This window comes from Lissotriton helveticus, chromosome 10, assembly GCF_964261635.1.
Source record: "Lissotriton helveticus chromosome 10, aLisHel1.1, whole genome shotgun sequence".
Lineage (NCBI taxonomy): Eukaryota > Metazoa > Chordata > Amphibia > Caudata > Salamandridae > Lissotriton > Lissotriton helveticus.
The window spans coordinates 93,592,102-93,616,088 of NC_136071.1; the positions used below are offsets into that span (position 1 = coordinate 93,592,102).

The following is a 23,987-nucleotide window of genomic DNA, read 5'->3' on the forward strand; positions in this document are numbered from 1 at the left end:
AAAGGCAAAGTTATCATGAGAAGGGTTGTAACATAACAGCATTTTAATAACCACAATGCATTGTGGAAAAAGATCTGCTTGAGTATTTCCCTCTCAGAGAAGTGGATTTTATATCATCATTTTAGGCAGAACATCCCCCCGTGTAGAGCTATGATTTAAAAATAGAATAATTAAACAGCAGATAATCAGTTATCTCTAACTTAATTCCTAGAAAACGAAGTTTCAGTTATAAATCTAAAACAGATATATTAATTTCTGAAAAATCTGGAAACGTGTTTATCTGAATTGCTGACTTGTCAGGAATTAAGGACTAAAAACTTTTGCAATGGACTGCCTAATGCCATGGTGCTTAACCTTTTAATATTTGTGAACCCCAATGAATGACTATTGGAAGCTTGGGGCACCTGCCAAAGCAATTTCTAGGATCTGAACCACAAAAAATGCATACAAATGCAGAAATAAGTATACATCCAAGTATAGCAGTAATTATGGAATATTTTCTTTAATTCACAAATTAAAATATATAAAACAATCTAAATTCTAATAGGAAGGGTGGAGCTTTTCAAAAGTTGGATTTATTTCTAAACGACAAAGCAAGATGGAAGACTCTAGCATATCTTGCATATCATATTGTCTTTTTGCTCCTATTGTATGCTCTGTTGTTTGCAACTCATAACAGCGCTTCAATTTAGGTCATGGATAGTCCATATGTCCATATGTTTACTGCACTTGGGCTGCTCCTGCAAAGCAAGCTAACAATACCAACTTAATTGGTAAGCTCTAAGATACAGAACAAACTCTAAAATAGAAATTAATTACTAATTTGCTACTATTATTTAGTGTTTTTTAACAGTCACTGCCCTCATGAGTAGGGGTTGCGGACCCCAGTTTAAGAACTACTGGCCTAAAGAGTGCTTTAAATGTCTATTTCTATCATTGACTCCCTTTTTATGTTTATGTCCTAGGCCATCAAAAGAAGCTGATGCTGGCTGTAAAGAAACTGTTGGAAATCCAGCGAGCTGAGTATGGGAAGTACGAATCAGGCACTCTTAAGAGAAAAGCAGCGGAGAACCGCGAAATCGCGGCCATCGACTCGCCACCTCCAGAAAGTGCTGAGTGTCAGTCACCTAAGTTGAGCACCTTCCAGGACAGCGAGCTGAGTGGGGAGCTTCAGGCAGCCTTGACTGGGACCAGTGAGGAGAACCAGGAGCGACAGACCAACCATGTCTCCCATGTGCGGGAAGGTCCCAGCTTCCGAACACCCGGTGCTAGGGTGGTGCGTGAGAACAGCCTTAGCGGGCGGGCCAAGCACATCAGCAGCTCCCAGGAGTTGCTGGGAGATGGACCTAAGGCACAAACTGCCGGCATTTCCAAAAGTCAGGAATACTTGATAGATGATGCCAAGGAGGAACCTCCCAGCACAACCAAGGAAGTGAGGCCCATGAGGCATGGACACTCCATTAAAAGAGCGACCGTGCCTCCGGTGCCAGGGAAACCAAGGCAATCCTTCCCGCCTACTGGGGGACAGAGCTACACGCCCCCACAAACGCCAACCAAGTTGAGGCCTTCATCCCCGCAGACTCTAACAGTCCCTCATGCCACAGCCAAGGTAAAGCCCACCCCTCAGATTCTCCAGCAGGTGGACTTGTCCTCATCCCCCAGGTCACTCCCTCAGTCTCCAACCCACAGGGGTTTTGCTTATGTGATGCCCCAGCCAGTCGAAGGGGAAGGGTCTGGAAGCCCTAGTCACATGGTAGGTCCATTAGCACAAGCTGTTCCCGTGCTGCCGGTGTCTGTCCCGGTGCTGTGCCTTCCCCCAGCGGGCTCAGATTCCGACGAGGACCCTGCTAGACCCAAGAAGCGCACCCACAGCCTGAATCGTTACGCAATGTCCGACACTGAACAGGACAAGGAGGAGCTGATGGTGCCTGATGCTATTCCCTATGCCACAGTCCAGCGGCGGGTGGGGAGAAGCCACTCGGTTAGGTCCCAGTCCAGCCTTGATAAGAACGTTAACCGAAGCCAGTCTTTTGCGGTACGCCCCAAGAAGAAGGGACCACCACCTCCTCCTCCGAAGCGGTCAAGCTCAGCCATCTCCAGCACTAACCTGGCTGACGATTTCAACCGAGAGGGGGAACCAGGCATGGAGAATGATGTTGGGGTGGGCTACCGGGAGCAGAGAAGGGCAAGTGATTTTGGAGGGGTGGTAGACACTGGAAGTGCAGGGAGTGTGAAAAGCATTGCAGCCATGCTGGAAATGTCATCCATTGGAGGTGGTCCAAGAGCCATGTCTCTGCAGAGGGTGTATGGGGGCAAGTTTGTGGAAGGTTATCCCATCCACCCAGGTTTGCTGCTGCACCCTTCCAGTCCTGAACACATCAGGGTGGCTGCTGTGATGGGCACCGTGAAGCACAGAGATGCCATTGGCTTAGATGGGGAGATTGTAAACCGGCGTCGGACGATCAGTGGGCCGGTAACGGGTCTCATTGCTGCTGTGCGCAGAGAGCGCTCGGACAGTGTTAAGTCAGACAGCAGGAAGGATGTGGCCATGAACAGAGCCATTGGTGAGCAGGAGGGGTCACCACAGAATAGCTCATCTGAAAACATCCCATTTGCTGAAGAACGCAAGCAGACCATAAAGCAGCGGCCAAGACCTAGGACGGAGGCAATGGAAGGCAGCTCAGCCCAACGGCTGGCTGAGTCTGTGGCCATGAAGCACAGCGATATGTCCAAGATGGATTCCAATATCACTCTCAAACGGAGGATACGAGCCCGGCAGAACCAGCACGATGTGAAATTCATCCTCACTGAATCAGATACCGTGAAGCGGCGGCCAAAGACCAAGGACAGGGAGCTGTCGGTGTCCTGCATCGAAGGAGGCTCCCTAACTGTGTACCAGAATGGCACTGGGACCTCAAAACGCAGGCCAGTTTCTGAGATGAGTGGGTTGGACGTTCCCATGCCACAGGCCCAATCCACTGGCGATGGCCACTCTGTGGGGAAACAGCCTGGTGTGGCATATGGATCCCCCGGGGCAGATGGCGAGGTGAAGCGACCGGCAAAACCTCCAGTCTCTCCCAAGCCAGTGCTGACTCATCCAGCACAGAAGATTCAAGGGTCTCCAACCGCTGCACCAAAGATGACCCAGAGCCCCGGAAGTGCAGGTACTTTGTTCTTATAGATAGATACAATCACCCCTGAAACAAATAAGTATCACTTCCAAACTCCACCCCCTTTCTTTGTTGTTTGCTTTGCAGTTTCTGTCTCTCTCTCTCTCTCGCCCGCCCTCTCTCTCTCTCTCTCACCCTCCCTCTCTCTCTCTTTACCCCCCAATTCTCTCTTCAACTGAATCTATTTCTTCGACTTTCTCTGTCACTTTGGCTAACTTTTTGTCTGGCTCTCCTTTTCTGTTTCATCTTTTCTCTTTGTCTTTCTTTCGGTCTTTCAATTGCTTTCTGTTCCTTTTTTTCTTACTCGTTCTGTCTCTCTCTTTTTCTTCCCCTTGTCTTCCTCTTCTCCCTCCTACTGACCTGCTCACATGTCTCAAAACCTAAGTCCTCGACTTGTCCAAGGTGGCACAAGTACTCTCTGCAAGATGTTACTATGAAATAGTTTACCTCAAGTGCACACTCAAAACAGCAGACATCCAAACCCCAAAGCCACCCACAACAGGGGAGATTGAATTACACAAAAGCACTGTGTGAAAGGTGAAATAGTGGGAACACACACTAGCAAACATGTAGATCAAGCATTGGCCAATAGTTTTAATGAAACAAAGCTAGTTGTGGCTTTTCCTTTTAATTGCAAGCATATACCGCAAAAATAAAAAGAAAGAAGAAAAGAAAAAGCAAGAATTACAAGCGGCCGCCTAAACGTGGGCCCATATGCTTGCAATGAAAACTGCACATTAAAAGAAAAAAGTCACCATTGCATATAATTGTAATGTAACAGTGCTTTTCAGGAGGTTGGTGAGCTTGGGAATGGTACAGAAATGTGTTTTCGTTTTTATGTACATTACAGAAAATATGATACGTACTAGTACAGAGGAAATGTATTATATAGCAACCTGAAGACAGATTCACCAGACACTAAGGGACAAAGAATGGAAATAAAAATGTATACAAAAGTAAAGTATAGGCTTACCAGACACAGCACGCATGTCCCCTTTTTTGGTGAATGTGCATATGAGCATACACAATGCTGTCACTCACAGTGCAAGGCAGCCAATGGCCGAAGTAGGCTGAGCCACAGCTCCATGGCATAAGCTGTGGTGGGATGAAGCAAACTGAGTGACCGTAGTAAAAACTAATGGATGAACAGGTCAATGATTCCATAAGGCTGATAATACAGATACATCGGTCTGTAGACCATATCTAAAAATAAGAGTAGATAATGCAAAGGGGTGCTTTTTCACAATTCAACTATATAGTGGCATTTAAATACATGTACACACTGTAGAAGAGACAGAACATTTTTAAAGCAGGTGCTCCTAAAGTCCTAGGCTACATTATTGGGGCCACACCTCAAAAGATAATTATAAATCAGGGTTTGTGGGTGTATGGAGCAATTTCCCAGCCTAGTACTGATGTTACAGCCAAGGCAAGTTTAAATTGTCTGTGAACAGCAGTCTGGGGAAAATGGCGGAATTTATAGATAATCGTCTGCTGTTAAATGTTATATTCCTATGCATTGATTCTGTGTCTTTCTATTGTACGGTGCAGATTTGAGGCGGGTGCAGGGCACGCCCCCTCCCGTCTCTCCCAAGCCCACACCACCACCGACAGCCCCCAAACCGGGCAAGGCCCACGCGGTTATCCAATCTGTGAGTGCGAGCTCCACCCCAGTGCCCTCGCCCGCCAAGCAGACCAGCGCCATCAAGCCCTCCAGCACGCCGCCTTCGCTATGCTCCAGCCCAGCGAAACCGCTGACCCCCGGCCAGCCTCAGCAGGTTCCTGTGAAGCCCCCGAGATCATCGATAGCGGGGGCATCTGTGGAGACACCAAGCACGGACACTGTGCATCAGAAACTGGAGGAGACCAGTGCCTCCCTCGCCGCCGCCTTGCAAGCCGTGGAAGAGAAGATCAAATTGGAGGAAGAAGAGCAGAATGAGTAGGAATTAAATTATTTTGGCCAAAGCTGCATGCAAGTTACCAGTGCAAGTGCTATAAGCAGATACAGAGATGCCACAGAGGGTTGTGTTAGTCAGTCTTAGCCAGGGTCTAGGGGCCAAGGCCATCATAAATGCCTAGTGACACTTACGGGTGAGTAGCCGCGCTTTACAAGTCACTGGATTGATTGATGAATAGGGAGCATCCGGGACAGTTTGCCCCAGGACCTACTCTTTTCAGCGCCCTGTGCTACAACTGATAAATGTATTTATATATAACCAAAGCAGGCTTCCTGATTTAATTATATATGAATGATGGGCTACGTATAGTCAGCTGCCACTAGGTCACGCCCTATACGGAGCTTCATTAAAAGGTATTCCATTGCATTGCTTTTGTTTTGGATGCAATGCTTCCTGAGAAACATGGGCCCTGCATGTTGGTTGTTACCCAGCCCCTGACAGGCCCGCTAAGCCCATCCATCGTCTAATGCAATGCAGCCTGGGCAGTGCTCAAGGCGCAGGAGGCAAATTGGTGGGTAGGATTTAGGATAGAAGGATGTTGAAAGAAAAGCAGAGAACAAGGACTTCTTTCCTAAGGTAGCTGCAGGAAATAATTTAATGTACGGTTATAAAAAGAGCAAGAACTAGAATAGCTTATTTATTCCAGCCAAGTTGAGGACTGAACTTTATAAGCCAGGTTTTCTGCAAAAGTGGGACAGAAAATAAAGTCAAAACATGATGTCTCCATGAGGTATTAAAATGTGGTGTGTCCCGAAGATTAAGTAAGACATGTTCAGAGCACCCACTTGTCTTCACCTCAAAGGGAAACGTGAATTATATTTCAATAGTAGCAAAACATTAGGACAGTTACATCTTTTCTGTAATAGCAGAATGGCCTGTCCCAAAGCATCACCAGAGAGATTACTTATAATAAAAAAAAACATTTTTGCTAAATGCTGGTTCTTGTATAGATGTTATACCTCCCAGATGATGATCATAAGGTCCTAGAAATTAACCAAGACTTTGTCTTAAAATCTCTTTTTTAAAACTACTACAGTTCTAGTTAACATGTGCATTATTCTGTGGTACACGGTAGGTAAAAAATAAGCATTGAAAGAGGTGTCGCAGTCTGTTATGGAGACTGCCGCGGCATACTTCACCAATATCAGCCGATCACACAGAGGGAATAACCGAGTAGCCTGCACTGGTCTTTCCCGAGCATCATCTAGCAGAGGATCAGTGGCAGCTTGGGAAATAGAGATTGTGCAGGGTGATTGTAGTTCCTTTTGGTGTACAAGATGAAGAATTCTGCCTGCGTGTAGTAGAAGATCTTCAAAGACAAACAGGAAACAGAGAGGCGTGTGCAGCAAACTGCGATATTCCAAAGAACCAAGAGGCTGCTGGAAGGTGATAATTAAGATTACTAGTGCTTGGAGGTTACACAGAGGGCTGTAGCACATAACATGAGCACCGCATGTGTTTATTTACACAGTCTCTACCACAATCTCGGATTGCCTTAAACATTTGAAGAACTGGGGCACGGTTATGTTACCACCTTAGACCGTGGTGCATGGTTGCTTGTCATGGGAACGAATGGAAAGCACGTGCTGCTTGTGGCTGGTAACGTAGCAGCATCTGTGGACCCAAATAAAGTAAACAACAAAACATATCACAACAGCATACACAGCGCAACATAACAACTCATTTACAACATAACAGGCCACCAAAAAACAGTCATAACACAAAATAACAACCTCAGTACATCACAACATTATCTTACTTTACTTTTATTCCCCAGGGGGATCTCTCGGCGCTTTGAGACAACAGGTACTTGGTAGGCGTGCACATCTAAAACAGCCATGTCTTTAGAAGTTTCTTGAAACTGGTTAGTTCACCACAGGCCCTAATGTTCTGTGGCAGGTTATTCCAGTGGCTGGCGGCCAGATAAGAGAAAGCTCTCCCACCCATCCTTGCCTTGTGTATTCTCTGAATACACAAAAGGCTGCCATTGCTAGATCTTAGTTGTCGGGCTGGTTGATCCCATATGAGTTTGTTTCTGAGATAGGCAGGGCCTTTCCCCTGTAGTGATCTGAAGACCACGCCGAGCATCTTAAAAATAGCTCGTTTTCTGACTGGAAGCCAGTGAAGCTGGTTCAATAGAGGGGCGGAAGGGGTCCGCGTCGGCTTGTTGAGGGCCAGACGGGCTGCTGTGTTCTGTACCACCTGCAGCCTCGATAGGAGGTCCTCCCTTACTCCCACCAGCAATGAGTTACCATAGTCCAGTCTGCTCACCAGGAGCGACTGGATGAGGGTCTGATTGCAATAATGTAATACAAAAAACAGTAGCACACAAACAGGACCGATCGCCACCAAAACAAAATGCCACACACCAAAAAGGCACAAGCAATCTAGTCACACACTAACACCGTCACAAACCTGTTTTCGTAAGTGGTAAGAGGTGTCTTCACTAAGACCCGTCTTAACTTGCTACCAAAGACATCTATTAGGATCAGTCACTACGTTGGCAAAGTAGAGGCTGTCATTGAGAAGTAATTAGGAACTTGTGAAGATACAAAGAAGCAAATAGAGAGCAGTGATCCTTAATTCAAGCAAAGCCCCAAAATAACAATTTCAGGAACTTGGGGGAAGTAGACCCTTGAATTGACACTAATAGTTCTGTTGAAAATCAGATCCTTAGGGGCCAGATTTATGATGATTGACCCATTGCAACAAATGTGGGGGCAGGAATACACCATGTTTACTGAGATATGTTGCATTCCTGTTCTATCACTGTGCTGGCACTGTATGTGCCTCCTCGGGACAATGCAGGCGCCATGGTGCAAGGGTGGCTACATTGTAGGCAGGATGGCTTTTGTGCAGGATGGGACACTTTACTGCACCAAAACAATCCTTAGAGGCTTTTTCCTCTTTCCATGTGTGCTGCAGAATTCAGCACACCTAGAAAGATGAAAAATGAGGAGTAATAAGGATATGTCTCATTGTTGCACCTCTATCGGGAAGGCGTACAATTTTGACGCGTTCTCAAGTTTACTAGTCTTGGTAAATCTGGGAATTTGCCAAAAAGCATGGTTGGAAGGGTGAGAACACCCACACTCTACCCATGTAACACCTTCCTGGGCCGACTTGCGCGCCCTTGGACAACTCCAGGTTTACCAAGCAACACGGGCCGTGCAAGGTGATCTTGCGTGGCAAATCTGATTTAAGGATTGCGTTGCCCTTGCATCTCCTTGCGTGACGCAACAGCAATGCAACCCTTTGATAAATCTGGGCCTTAGTGTATAAATGTCTCAAGTGCCTAGAAGGTAAATAGGCCAAGCAAAGTAAACAAGCTTTGGCAAAGCCAATAGGTCTGGCATGGACTGGCGACATTTGGTTTTAATCAATAGACTGTGGATATGGAACATGCTTGAGAAAAGCAATTCAAATTTTTACCTTTAAAATGTATACAACAAAATTAGCGAAGAGTGGGTGGGATGATACTTGTAGACTAGGAAAAAGGTCAGTAAGATAGCTACGAAATGAAGTGTGTGGTTGGAGCAAAAACCTAATGAAGAGGGTGGGGGTGGGGTGGTAGACAGTGAAATGAGTGAGCAGATAACAGAGAGAAGCTTGGGGTCAAAGACAGGGGTGGCAATTATAAGATGGAGAAATTGCCCACCTGTTTAAAAGAGGATAATGGTGTTTTAAACATTCTGCTGAAAATTGAATAGTTGGGTTTTACAGCATGAAGTCTCTTCTCGAGTCATAAGTTGTGTATGATTCCGCCCTACAGTGGTTGGGTCCGGGTTTTTTTTAATACTACAGAAATGTTTTTCTGAGGTTGAGTTGTCGTTTTATTTCAACTAGACCCTTGGTTTCCTGGCATCTCAGTATCTCAAGAAGGAGTTCCACAGAGATATGGCAGCCCTAGAAAGAAGATTTACATGCCACTGAGTGTGATTTAGACATTTCAGTATTGAGTCGAAGAGTTTATTTGCTGATTTTATATCTTTTTTCCCTTTTCTTTCTTATCCTTCCTACAGCTCTGCAGTCGAGTCAAAGAGCACAGTCAGTATCCTGGACGACATTGGCAGTATGTTCGATGACCTTGCTGACCAGCTGGATGCCATGCTGGAATGAAGATGGGGAGAGAGGATACAGATAACCTCAGGATTTACAATGGGTACAAGGGCACAATGTCTTCTCCATCTCCTCCTCCCTTAAAGACTCCTCTTGTACAGAACCCTTCCCCCTGGAAATTACCCGGTCCTGTTCGCACAAAGACGCTATGAAGATACCTCAGGATTGTGCCCGGTTTTCCAGTGCGGATCTCCACTCGGGACGGTGTACATCACCGGCTTTCACGCAGAAGAATGGTTTGAGCTGTTTCTTCTGCAACAAGGCGGGCCTAGTCCCGGGACACATGAAATGGAGAACCTACCCCTTATGATGACGGTTATGTGTGTGTTTGTACTGTGGCATGATGACTTGGTCGGCGCTGGTAGAAAGCCCTTTGGCGTTCCGGGCAGCCCTTTGGTCATTACTGAATGCTTTCCTTCCCTCCTGTTCCACCAAATTCCCCACCCCACGTAAGCAGCCACGCATGGGTTACACAGAATCACAACTCCTAATGCCAGGTCCTTGATTCCAGGGACCCCAGACTGACCCGGTTCTTTACTAGCACACTGTATGAAAACAAAATGAGGCCAGCCCTCTATTGTAGATCGAAACCAACAGCCTTTTGACGCTACGAAGGACATTGACTTAAAATTAAAATCAAGTTTGTTTATTGATCCAAGGTACTTTTTTGAATTTTCATTTATCTCCTGCATCCTTGAACACTTGCCGGATAAATCAGTGCTTATCCAACTGGACCAACTCCCCACCGCCACATTTGAGGTGTCACCACTTCTTACTGTGGCTGACCAGCAAGATTTTGGGCACAAGCGGGTTTCCTGTATTGTCGTTTTTAGTTGTCTATTTCATGTGTGCTTATAAGTGAGGGGAGTGGTCTCTTTCTAAAATGCAAGAGGATTTGTCTTCAGAGACTAGGGTGAGGCCTCTGCACCACACTTCTTCTTTCTACACAACATGGCTGAAAAGACATTTTTATTTTAAAAAGAGACAACGCACCCAAACTTCATTAGCACTTTGTTATAAATGTATTTATATGTTTAAAAATTCTATGACGATCAGACTGCATAAATAACATGCAGGTTTAAGTTCTACCAGAGGGGTTAGAAAGCACAGATTTACAGCCACTTACATAAATATTTATACAGACATACAGGAAACCGTTAGGCCAGAAATTGGCGCCAAGAAGTGCCAGACCTGGCAAAGGATGCCGCAAAGTATATATATATATATATATTATACAAACAGTTTACATTGCCCTACAAAGTACAGTTTCTACAATTAAAGTATTCTGGGCCTGGAAAATAAATATTAATATTATTATTACATAATAAAGTCTCCTCTCTGCAGTGGAATAGGTTGCTAGGTAACGACCATTAAAGAGTAAAGCAGCATTGGTGCATTCCTTATCTGGGAAAGACTGGTCCAGTTTGTACCAGGTGGCCTGTTGCCCAGAGATGGCATCTGTTGCGCCACCTAAGGTAGCAACTGGTGATGCTTACATAAGGCCATTGTCAGCGTTTGAAATAGAAACTAAGAAGTGCAGTCCATGCCTCTAACAAGCTACCTGCACCCTTCATTGAGGTGCTGCTACTGTATTTTTAAAGGTTGGGAAACTGCTGAAAAGTGCCAGCAGTGTCCTAATAAAAGCTGTAGATTTATTGATGATAAATAGTGGTACTTTAAGACCTCTTTAAGAGGATGGCTGGCTTCATGATAAGTTCCGATGATATCAATGCTTAAAGCTGAATCTAAAAAGTGCAGGTATTCACTATGCTAGAGTTCCGGTTTGCCACGAAGTGCCGGTACTTGCCCATTATAAGTATTGTACGACTGCTAAGAAGTGCGATACTCTCCTTTTCCAACTAAGAAGTAGTGCAGGTACTCAGTACATGGCAGTACCTCCCCAGTTAAAGCACTGAATGTACATTATATTATATGTACTGCAGCCCTTATAAGAAGTGCTGGTATTCTTTAAAGGTATTGGTCTCCTGGTGAGAAGTTACACTACTTTCCCTTACATTTATTGCAAAATATGTAAACAAAAACAACAACAAAAGCCAGTTCCGTTTAAATAGGGGCCTAGAATTAACGATTTCGGCTAAATAAAAGTGTATCGTCTGCTTCCTGCCTCCCACCCAAGGGTTTTACTGGTATCCAGAGGGCTTACTTTTAGCTTCAACGGTAAACAGGATTAATCTCCTCTGTACCTTATCCTCTGGCGCCATCATGTGGGAAAACGTAGAACTGCCACTGTTTAGTGCATAGATTGGCAATTTTAATGGCGATGGGTTGAGCATAGATTCAAAATGGCGGTCTTTGGCCTCCGTGGGGCATTTGTCTCTCGTGTGCAGACACTCTCAGCATTTCCCCAGGGCGAGATGTAATAAAATTATGTAAGGCCCCCACTGATCATATTTGGTAAAACCTTTATGGAAATATTAATGGGGTTCTGCGCTATTTATTTAGTCTTCTATCTCAACTCGACTGAGCTTTTGTGAAGTTTGATATTTGTTTAGTGACAACAATATGCAATTTCCTATAGAAATCCATACACTTTCTCAAAGTTGAAATATCCCACCATCAAATAACGTAAATATTTCAATGGAAAATTGTTTTATTTTTGAAAAATTAATCTGATGTTAGATTTAACTATTGCGAAACCGTTATGAACTCCCCATATATTGGGCCGAAGCTAGGCTTCTTCTGCATGACATGCTAGATGGAGGGCCAATGTTGTAGAAGATAGAAAGGAGCAGATTTGGACATTATTCATGCAGCAAAGAAGCCAAATTTGCTGCAGTGTTCGCAGCAGGCATGCGCACAGAGCCAAATCTACTACAATTCATCGACTTCTCTCTGCAATGGTGCTCGAATTAGGCTGTGTTGTGCGACAAACAACCTTGCACTATGATGTAGAGGTGAGTGTGTGCTGTCTTGCATAGGATTTGTACTGAAAACATACACTTCCAGCACACACCGCTATGCTTAAACACATTTCAGGAGAATCCTACACACTGGTTGTGTTATTTGTACATCTACAATGTGTGGCTTTTTTATTTGAGAAATGAAAACACGTTCCCTCTTTAAAGCCTACTTCCAGGATGCTTTATTTTTTATGCAAAGCCTCGTCCGCTATCTTAGTAGTTTGGCATTTTTGTGTCAAAACCTATAAGTGTTTGCGTTGGTTATCAAAGCAATGCCTAAGTAATGCCCACTTCACGCAAAGCAGTGCAAAGAACTTTTCACAATGGCAAAAGGGCACCTTTCCAGTGCCACATACCTTTTACGCTGAAAAGTAAATACTAATGCGTCTCTTTGCATGACATCACATCTCTTGGCAATGGCGCAAACCATGAGGGAATTTGGGTCTAAGAGTCCACCGGAGAACATTGATCTGGCCTGAGCTAGCTTTATTTTAAAATATATTTATTTAAATGTATGCCCTTTCCCATCAACTAAAAACATAAAATGATGTCCCTTACTGGCACTTTAATGTTAAATATTACATTATGCCCCCAGCTACTGACCTTGATCAGTAGAAGAATGCTGTCCTAAAACCTATGTAGGCAGTAATCAGGAGTCTCCCAAGACCTCTGCTAAACTGAGACCCAAGAGTGGGGTCAAAGTTCAGCCAATGGAGTTAGAGTCAAGCCCGCTACATTAACACATAGGTCCTAATTTAGAGCTTGCCAGATGGGATATTCTGTTACAAACATGATGGATATTCCATTCATCGTATTACAAGTGTATTATATTTTATGGCATTTGTAATAAGGAAGACGGGATACCAATTACGTTTTTAATGGAGTATCCCATCAATAAAACTCTTTATAACGCCCGCAGCTCCATTAGAAATGGCAGTCCATAGATTATTGACCTGGAAAGAGTTGCCTTAGTATAGAATATGGCTGTGTATCGATTCATGTTTTCCCCATTGGCTGGTGGCATTCCCTGTCTTGTATGTTGATTATTGCCAAATATTCTAAAAAGGGTTTGTAAAAGTGGAACCTATTTCTCATAGAATCAACAGTCCGCTTTTCCTAACTGCAAACAGGAGCTTATATGAGACACGTTTGCAATATGATGACAGTACATGAAGTTATTTGGGTTTCCTTTGCTCATCTCTAGGCTTTGCTACCAGGCAGATGAGATGTTGTATGGGCTGAACCTCCCCTAAACATGGAATTTGATTTCAGCCTTAGAGGTAGGACACTTCATTCTGATGTGCTTGTTTCCGAAGTGGAGATTGAGTGCTATGTAAGTATAGAAACAAACATGGCACCTGGAGGCATTCTTTTTTAACATGGCTAATAACAGATGGCACCAATAGAAATTGCTTCCCATTTACTTTTGATTTATCTTTTCCCACATTGGGCATCTACATAGAACATCACTGGCCCGCTAGTTTGCTGCATCAAAGATTGACGGTTTCAAGGCCCAATCTGCTTGCAGCGACTGGCCAGAGGAACCTTCCATCAGAATGCAAAATGGTGACAATCGGCAGGGAGCTAATCCTCATGCAGACCCATTTTGTCTACGGTGTCCAATGCTGGTGCATACTCATGTTTTCAAAGTGCCTCTAAAGGCTGATATAGGTTCAATATCAGCATTAGTGTGCCACTGCTTTCTTGGCATTACTGCAGTGAATTCCATCATAGGGCCATGCCAGTGCTGATACACCAAACCATGCCCATTGTAACTCCAGCAAAGGCTGTCTTAAACACTGCAAATAAAACTGCCTGCTACAGCAAAAAACAATGATTTTTATGCTCAATAAGACCAGATAGGTCCGGTGCCTGCAAGCACAGGTGATGCCTCTGCAGAATGATGTGTGCCCACACACAGACGAAGCCAAAACATCCAGGACTATGCACGCTGTAGTTCCACAAAAGGTTGTTGCAGTGCAGACAGACATGTCTTACTTGCAAGGCCAGCACAGAATACGCAAACGTAGAACGAACTGTGCCTGCTGCAGCGTCAGCGCCACCAGTCCCTATGCTGATAGAACTGTGTATGGTGCAGTGCCAGCATACTCTGTCCCAGTGCCAACACAACTATGCCTGCTGCAGTGCCTACACCAAATGTCCTAATGCGGACAGAACTATGCATGATGCAGTGCCCGCACATGCCTTCCCAGTGCAAACTGGACTATTATCTGCTGCAGTGCCAACATAAAGTGCTCCAGTGCTGATAGAACTATGCCTGGTGCAGTGTTAGCACCGACATTCCCTATGGTGACAAACATATGCATGATGTAGTGTCAGCACAGACGTTGCCAGTGCAAACTGAACTATGCTGCAGTGCCAACATCAACTGTGCCAATGCTGACAGAACTGTACCTCCTAAAGTGCCAGCACCAAAAGTGCCAGTGCTGACAGAATTATGCATGGTGCAGTATCTTTAAGGACTGTGCCATGGCATTGTATGCCACGCACTATGCAGCAGAGACTGTCCAGGATCGCTGAACTAACCATGATGTTGTGACCGCACTAGTGCCGCGCCAGTACCGACTGTAGCAGTGCATTCTGATCCATGTGGATACAGTGCCAGCACACCTTGTGCATGACACAGAGGGGCACAGCTGACATGCCAAACTGTTTAAAACAGCTTTAAAGCACAGTATGCATCTGAGTGGAGCAATCTTGTATGAGCTGCAGGACCTAGAGGGGTTATTGAAATAAGCACAATGAGAGGGCACTTGATAGATGGGAAGCCTCCGTTCATGCCCTGGCTTTGCTCTCTGGAAGGGGCGTAGCCACTCTCACATCCTGCTCCATGACTGAGGATAGATGTTGTAGTCTTGGCAAGGGGCCACACGGTTATAAACTCGAAGGAACGGGAAATTTGATTTCGGCAGCTGTGACTAAAGTAATCTAGACCTCATGCCTATGAATTGGGCACATTCTTACTATTTTTCACCCAGTTTCCATCTTGTATAAAATAAATGGAAATATGTGTAGTTGGTTGTGAAGCACAAGCAAGAGGCACAAAAGAGGATCTTTCTCCATGTTTGGAGAATGATTTTGGAAATTTGTACAGGTTTTGCTTACTGTGTATCGTGGGTTGTCTGACCTTCAGCGGGAGGTACTCAGACGTCATTGTGTGTTAACTCCATCAAGGATGGGGTTCCCAAACTCATCCATGCCTCCAAACCCCTTGTTCTGGGGCGTATTTATCCCCACCTCCTCCAAGTCAGAGAAGAGTATCCTTCCTTGAAATGTGCCACCTTCGTCATGCTGGAAGGATCCTCATTAACTCATGTGAAAAATGGGAATCTCTTTAGCATCTTTTTAGGTCTGGCCTTGAGACAGTCTTAACAGTTACATCAGACTCCTGTTTTCCCCAAAAAATCATAATACAAGTATACACACATAGATAGATAGATATATAGATAGATAGATAGATAGATAGATAGATAGATAGATAGATTGATAGATAGATAAATCTGCAGAGTGCAATATGCAATATAATTCTGTTGTTGAACATTGGGAGGGGCCATGACTGGGCCTAAACATGAATCCCCTTCTGCCCACTATGATGGGTTCATTTATTGACCAGCCCTGACCCCAACCATCTTCATCCTTTGCTAATAAGCACAACGAGAATGGCCGTCAGGGACACATGCGTATGTCAGAGTTTATTTATAAAGAAGTTATATAGCTTGAAGTAGCGCGACCTTGGAGATGCACCAAATAGAGTTTATTTATGCTTAGATTTCTACCGAAGAGAAATCGTTTTATTATCAGATATTATATGACAGATTTATTTCCAGATTATGTGTATATTAGATAGAGGAACTCAATTTGCGGTGTATGTCTGTGGCAGGACTCAGGCCCACGTTTCCTTGCTTCCAAGGCTGTATTAAAAAAATTCTTCTTCTGTAGCTCAAAATGATGTGACGCCACCTACTGCCTGGAAAGAGAACCACACCTTTGGGGTGGACCCCTCGGATGACTCCAGGTCAGTGCGCGCAGGGAGTGGGGTAGGGTTCATTATGCCACTTAGGCGATCTTTGCCAAAATGTAACATTTGTAATCAACTCGCAACACTTTGGACTATTTTCCTTGATAGATGTGCAATTCAGCTAAAACCACTTGTTACACCTTGAAAACAGACCTTACTTCTGTCCTGAATTTGAACCCACAGAAGCAACTGCTTTTGTTGTAGACCTCCAGAGACTCAGCATAAGTCTGTTCCCACCTTCTGTAAGGCTGCCCCACCTTGCTAGGTCTTCAGCCGTAAATTTAACCTGTAGCAACCACAATTGATGAGTACCTGTATTTGCTCTCACGACTATTGTTCTGGCGAAGCACTGCTGTGAGCAAGCAGTAGGCACTAACACTAGGAGCCATGCATGACTCTGGCAGCAGCAATAATTGCTGTTGGTGCCCTATAGTAAGTGATGTGGCCTCTAGAAAGTACTGTGCTTATGGGCATGTGGTAAGAATGTGGCGTGCCCTGTTGAAAGTATCCTGGCAGCAGCGCCACAGTAGTTCCTGTGCGTTAGATGCAGGTCACAACCACTGTGGTTGGGTGCTTCTAGTAATCGCTGTCTGTGCAAACGCAATGCAGGTCCTACTGCGAACATAGAACCTTCAGAAACTATAATAGCTGACAATCTGGGTCTATCAGGCAGTATCCAGTGTTTCTTTCTGAACTGGGTAGTTCTGTGGTACAATCCCTGTGCATTACAGTCTAGGCCTGTCAGTGTGCTTTTTTCTTTTCTCAAGTTAGAAAAAGAAATATTAATAAGTGTCAACATTTTAAAGATTCCAAGCTGAAAATTGTTTGGAATAAAACTGAGACTTCACATGGTCTGCTTTTTTGAGCTCGCCAATACCATGCCAATAGCAACAACTTAACTAAGTATGCGAGAGGCACCAAGGATCGATCAGGGATCAGGCAGTCCGGTACAAAAGCCTACAAAGGAGCCTGAAATGCATATCTCAGTCTGATCTCATTGGATGCCGTTGAAAGCAAATGACCATCTATAGGCCCCTTGGTGGATTTAGTGTGTCCACAAACGCCCGATATGTCCATCCACCATATCAAGGGCCAACAGCATACTCAGAGTGGTCTTCTGTGGGTCAAATAAACTTTGGCATGGGAGCTTTCTAAACCAAATGACAACCATGCAAGTGTGATTTTAGGCCATTTGTTGACTTATTACCTGGTTTCTGATTGGGCCACAGGGGATCAGCCAGCTTGGAACTTGCTCTTTAATCAACATGATTGTCGAAAACGTCAGCGTAAGCTGCGCTTCAATAGGCTAATAGTGAGTCAGAAAGCAGCAAGCTGACTCAATCAGAGGCCCACTGCAGATCGAAAAGCCTCACTACTTGGTATGGTGAGGGGGAGGAGGTAGGTACAGCAACACCAACCCTGGTGTGCCGCAGCGGATAGCTGGAGTGCACGTGGTTGCTGTCTTACCAAACTGCATTAAGTATTGAGTGACCTACAGAGAAGTACAATATAGGCTCCATGCTGCGGGATAGCTGGCAGTACTTTTACGATGTTTGGAAGTGGAACCTGGGGTGTGGAACCTAGACCACAATAGAAAGAAATATGATTACTTATGAATGCAGGAAGGGATTGCATGGTTTATGGGACCTTTCCCTGGAATGTATGACACTACATAAAATAATAGCCATAGAAAAGTTAATTTTATATTTTGATGGGGCTGATGCTCTGGAGATTCTTTTTTGTTTCCACCAAATTTTTCCTGAGAAGCATTTTAAAAAGTTTGCGTTACACCATAGACATAAATGGGGCACTTTTAGAACTTTTTTGCATTCTTGAACCATAAATGCTTATTACTTTAAGTATTTTGGAAACGGGCACAAATACATTTTTCTTTCAAGGCCTGATTCTCAACGGCCAGCTTGAAAAATACTGAAATCTTCTTCCAAGATTACCTTACATGCTCGGAGCGGGTGTAGAGTTCCGACTTTCTGGAATTCACAAAGAATCTCAGGAGTTCTCCAGGAAATCGTCAACAATTGTAACTTTTCAGGAGTCTCTTATAAACCAAAATGTACATCTGTGGGTTTCCTGCAGGGAGAGAAATTCGCATAAAAAATCTAGTGAAAATGTGAATTTGCAGTCAACATTTTTTTTCCCCCTCCACTAGGAATTCCCTGCGTCGCATTTAACTAAGCAGATCTTCACTTCCACACCCTGTCTTTAACTAGAGTAGGTTAAGACATTTATAAAGGTTGGAAAATTATCTCTATTATGTTTGTGAATTCCCAGATGTGATGGTGGAAAATCTGCAGTTACATCAAAATAAAGAATGCTAACATTTAGAAAGCCAGTAACATTTAGAAACCACAACTGTTTCAAATAATGCTACGTGTAATAATAGGTAATGCATAATGAAAACATCTTGAGCACAATAGAACAACGTCCATTTTTTGCAATCCCTTCTGTTTTTCCATGCAGGGGGTAACACTTCGAGCCCCCAAACCAACCTCCCCATAAGACCCTTCTGAGCTTCTCTTCTCAAACCTTTTTCTTATGTTAACAGCTGTAGCATCCTCCCCAACCTGGGTACTCGCCAATGACTACCCGACACACGGAGCTTAGTGTACTATAGCATGTCTTTATTCGTCTGCGTATAACCGCGAGTCCACCAGGAGGCACAAGGGTTCCGTCATTGCTAACTCACATGACACAACACAAGTCCTTCCACTGTGCTGCAGCGACTACCATTTGTATTCTCCTATATCCAATCTTGTCAATCCAAACAGATTCTATTTTTTATATATTTTTGGTAACTTAATTGAAAATGGTTTTTTTTTCCGTTTATTTTTTTTATGTTTCTTTCTTGTAGTTCTGCCTATAGTATTATTTATTTAATAATGACATTAGCAATTATATATATTTTTTAAATGTGACTTAATATACATACACAATTATGATTTTTAGAGTTCTGAATCTTTTAAACTTTTTGCCGCATGATTGTTTATATTTCTGCTTTACATCATTGCCTCAAAATGTCTCCTGTGTTTTTTATATTGATTTTTTGTACCTCGTTAAAAATTCATAATTAGGGTATTGCTTGTATTTATCTTTTTAGACAAGTCTTTCTTGGTGACAAACTAGAGGGTTTCATAGAAAGCTGAAAAATGTGCATTGCTGGCTCATTTTCCGCCATCACGAATCCACTATGTGCTTTAAAATTATACACATTTTGAAGTGTGAGTAGCATATTTTGAGCACCAAAATTATACTTAGTTATTTAAAATCTTACTCTGGGTACAAGAACTGAGGAAACTCCTCTGTAAGTATCACAAGCAGCTAGAATCTCTTTCACAAATATTTCATTTAGAGCAAATAAATGAATGCCAATATTATTTCTGTTTTACACCATAATCACAAACATTTCCACTGGGTCAATTATTCTGAATTCCATTTGCACATATGAAAGATTCCCCCTTTGTCGCAAGATTTGCTCTGACATACAACTGTGCCCGTGAATAGAGTCGAGGGCGACTAAGGTACCTCTCACAAGCTCATACCTCCTCTAGTTGTGTTATATTAAAGAGGTTTTACAAAAGTGCTTGTATACCTGTGTATGTCTATTGCAGCTGTCAGAAAAAGGATTATGTTCAAAACCTTGACACTTATGCACAGAGCACTCCACCAGTCTGGCCCATAGTACCTGTCCACTAGGGTTCAATTGCAATCCCCCCCTAGAACTCTTTGGTCATTTTCCCAAGGTCCCTAGGATAAGGTGAGCAAAAACAGGTGTTAGATCTTAGTTACTCCTGGGCTTGCAAGCGTGGAATAGCTTGCCGGCCGAGCTACAGCTAGTAGCAAGTCAATGCTCTTTTAAAACAGCTGAAGACCTGGCTATTTACTCTATTATTGCATCATTTCTCTTCCGCTCTTTCTTTCCGACTAGCGTCGGGACACTCCTGGGAGTTGACGCGCTCTTTACAAGTCTCGCTATTCAAAGAGAACTTACAAAGAGAGCATAGAAAAAGGAGCACTTCGATATTTAAGAGAAATATCCTACACTTCTCCTAAATAAATAGTTGGATATATTCCTGAGGTCTATTAGGAGAGAGTTACACAGAGAAAAAGCAAGATAAGAAAAGGAGCGGACAGCGATCTAGATTTGAAAGGCAGGGGATTCATATAAGATAGTGATTTGAGGAACGTAAAGGGACGGACAAGCGCTAGTGGTCCTATAACAGATACAGAATATCAGCCAAAGATATTTAAAAGAAACCCTACAGTAAGTAGGCAGCCAATGATGAAGAACGGTTCCTCTGGCTTATTCTGATGCACAGCAAATGTTTGGAACACAAACCCTAGACCATTAACCTTATAGGTCCTTTAAGGTCCCAGGTGGACAGTGTCAGGAATAAAAGATACACACATTTTTGACTCAGAATGTTGACCTTTTGAAAAAGAAACTATTGCGATACAAATAAAAAAAAGGATTTTAAAGACAGTCTAGGAGAGGGGTGAACAGAGACAAGAAACAGGACAATTTATTTATTTTTTAATAAACAAATATAAATCAGACTGCTGCTTGAAGGGTCAATCTTGCAAACTGTAAGAATGCAGGAATCCTATTGAAAAGTTTTATTTTTTATTTTGAATATTGTTGCTGATGTCTTCACGTTGCCTTGTTTAGTTTTTAATGTGTATGTGTGCTGGTGTACATGCGTATGCGTCTCACCATGCCGCCTTCCGTGCAAATGCAGTTGCAGAAAACAGGTCTCCCAGTCTGATTTGTTGCTCGAGTTTTGACAATAGTGTTTTGCCCGTGTAGATTTTTTTTCAAGTGTCAAGTGCCATTTTTTTGTTTTTTGATTAAAAAAACTATTTGTAAGAATTGTGTTTGCTGATGAAAAATTGTTGGGCAGAAAGTTCTAGAAGGAGCTAAACACACAGAAAACCTTCCTCAAAAGCCTGATGCATAGATGTTGTAAAGAGAATATATATTTAAAATCTACACCCGAGACCTGCATACATGACTGGTATATATGTAACATATATATTTTTTAATGATTAAGTTATGGAAGTTCATATCGTATATTTGTTCTGTAAAACCTATTATGGCATCTTGGGGCCTACCTGCTGGTCATCTGTGCTTTTGTCAGGCTTACACGTTATGATCATTATTAATAATATGACTTGCTAGTCTGTGGTGCTGTGAAAGTAATGCTGAAATTGACTCTGGTGGGAAATAAGAAATTATATATGGGTGTGTGTGTGTTTTATATATATATATATATATATATATATATATATATATATATATATATATATATATATACACACACACACACACACATATATACATATATCAGAGGATTACCTTGCACCTCTGTAAAGGTTTACATATATGGTAGAAATAACTATGGTAATTATTGCTAAGAACAAAATGAGACGAGATAACGTACCACCGAAAGATCTGTATCATTCATTGTATATAAATATAAAAAAAAAGTTGAGAAAAAAAGTTATTTTTTATTGTCGGAGAAATGGATACGCAGAGAAAGGAATGGTCCATATGTTGCTGACGTGCCCGGTCTGTGCCCTGTCCGGTCTGTGCCATTGTGGTGTACCATCCTCTCCTTGATGCCGGGCAGGAGGCAGCAGCCTGTATGCCTGGCATGGCCTCCGCTCCCAATAAATGTCTGGATAAAAATCAACAATGCGCCTTTTCTCATTTTTGTTTGAGTGTTCAAGTTGGAATGTTCCTAGTACTTTAGGCTGAGTTTGACCAGTAAGGTTAAGTCAAAACCCAATCTGAACAAAGAGGCCTTACGGCTAGAGAGCAAAAGACACCCTCTACAAGGACATCAGATCCCATCTTCATCGCCACTATCACAAAGTGAGCTAAGCCTTTGAGCTCTGTCAGCCAACTACAGATCCTGATGATAACAGGTATGGTTTGAACTAATCCCAAATCACCTTACACTATGCTTTCAACAAACAACAGAAGAAGTGATAGCACACGGCCGGGCACACATGCATAGCTGTAAATTAATATTTCTGGGCCGAGCATGTGCACTACCATATTGTAGAATCAAAACGATGTTGTATTTGAAATAAATGAAGTATGCAAGTACCACCCAATATACAAATAATCCGTTTTCTATCGTTTAACCCAAATATTAAAACCAATCCACCTTTTTTCTCCTTTAAAGTACAAAATATCACAAATTCTGCAAGCTACAACTTTTACGCGTTAAAAAGGAGTTACACATTAGATGATAGGACATGAAAGAAATCAAAATAAAGAAACGAAACAAAGGGAAAACCCTTTATGGTAATCTACTTTCTTAATTATTGAATATGCACTTAACAGTGCATATGGATAAGTACCACAGGCAAAAACCTCCTGTAAGCTCTCCTCAACCCAGCCCAGGTTTTTTTTTAAATGTTTAAAATGTTTTTGAAAGCATTACAGCAATTGTAAAAACATTGTTTTCTAGTATAAAAAAAAGTAACACCTCTACCACCTGCTATTAAAAGAGCATGTATTTTCTATAATGGTTTTGAACATGAAACCCTTTTCAGTTCTTACAGGTTAGTAGTTGTTACTGTATGCAAATAAGGTAACCCTTCCATATCTGAGCAATCCTGTCTCAGCTTGGGTTTCTATGAGGCGTCATGTCTATAGAGCATCTTACAATAGTCATGTCATTCAATTTGCACTTGGTCAAGTGTGTAGTCCCCAGGTATTTGGGCATTTGAAGCATTAGCTCTGATTTCTTCCTCCTCTTTCAGTAATCAATACCTCCTAGATTTAGGGTTATTTCAGATTATTGAGTCACATTTTCCAAATACTGATGCTTGACAAATCCTCAGGACGAAGATCAATCATTAAAACCCATACTTTGATTAATGCCCACGTTAATAAAAAAATAACACACAAACCATCACAGATTTTACACTACGTGAGTCCTAATTAGTAATAACACATGCAACTAATAGCCATATTTAGATTTCATAGGAAATTGAAAGACTTGCTTTTTGGAGGAAATTCTTCATATGGAGGAAAATCCATTGAGTTTTCTAAATTATAGGGTACAACGGTGGAGGGAATTAAGCCAAAGGATGCTACTCTGTACTAAGAATGTCAGTCAGAAATTAGAGCATCCTCATTTCCTATCAAACTTGAAATCAGGCCCCTAGATTGCATCAAGCTCATTCAAGAATTGAATTTCTGGATCCGAATACTGGTGCGTCCATTTTAAAACAGTTCGGTCATGTTTAGGTTACAGTTAGTGGTAATGTTCAAAATATCAAAGGTACAGCTTTAATTAAATTAATTCATTTTTTTAGAGCACACACACAATAATAATTTTGAACACAAACATGGTTTTACTGCAAAAATGCATTTCTTGCACTCCTCCGGTCACATATGTTTTGGGTGAAGGGCAAAATAAATCTAACATCTAAACTGAATTCAAAACGGATCGTTAATGTAAATCTATGTATGTATAGCGGTATAGATATCCCAATACATCATTTATTTAGTAATTGTTGGAGTTGCATGTAGTGAAACCTAATCTCCTTATAATAGGGGCTCAACATTCAACCAGAAGAAGACTGTATTTTGATTTTGACTGATTTTGCTTTTATGACTCAACCACACACAATGACACCTCGACTGAATGCAAAATTGGTCTTATTAAAAGGAATCCTTTGGAAATCAATTTCAGCTTTCTTTTCATGATGCGATTATAAACAACACTTATTTTAATCCAAAAGCAAA

At 42.6% G+C, this 23,987-nt stretch overlaps 1 protein-coding gene across 1 annotated transcript in view; it reads left to right on the forward strand.

The window, feature by feature from the left end:
* CASKIN1 (CASK interacting protein 1) overlaps nucleotides 1–9,898 on the forward strand; it is a 776,040-nt gene extending 766,142 nt beyond the window's left edge. Inside the window, exons 19-21 of the mRNA XM_078664842.1 lie at nucleotides 966–3,164; nucleotides 4,722–5,109; nucleotides 9,151–9,898. Coding sequence (XP_078520968.1) covers nucleotides 966–3,164; nucleotides 4,722–5,109; nucleotides 9,151–9,247 — 2,684 coding nt within the window. The 3' untranslated portion in view covers nucleotides 9,248–9,898. The remainder of the gene's footprint in view (nucleotides 1–965; nucleotides 3,165–4,721; nucleotides 5,110–9,150) is intronic.
* The last annotated feature ends 14,089 nt before the right edge of the window (nucleotides 9,899–23,987 follow it).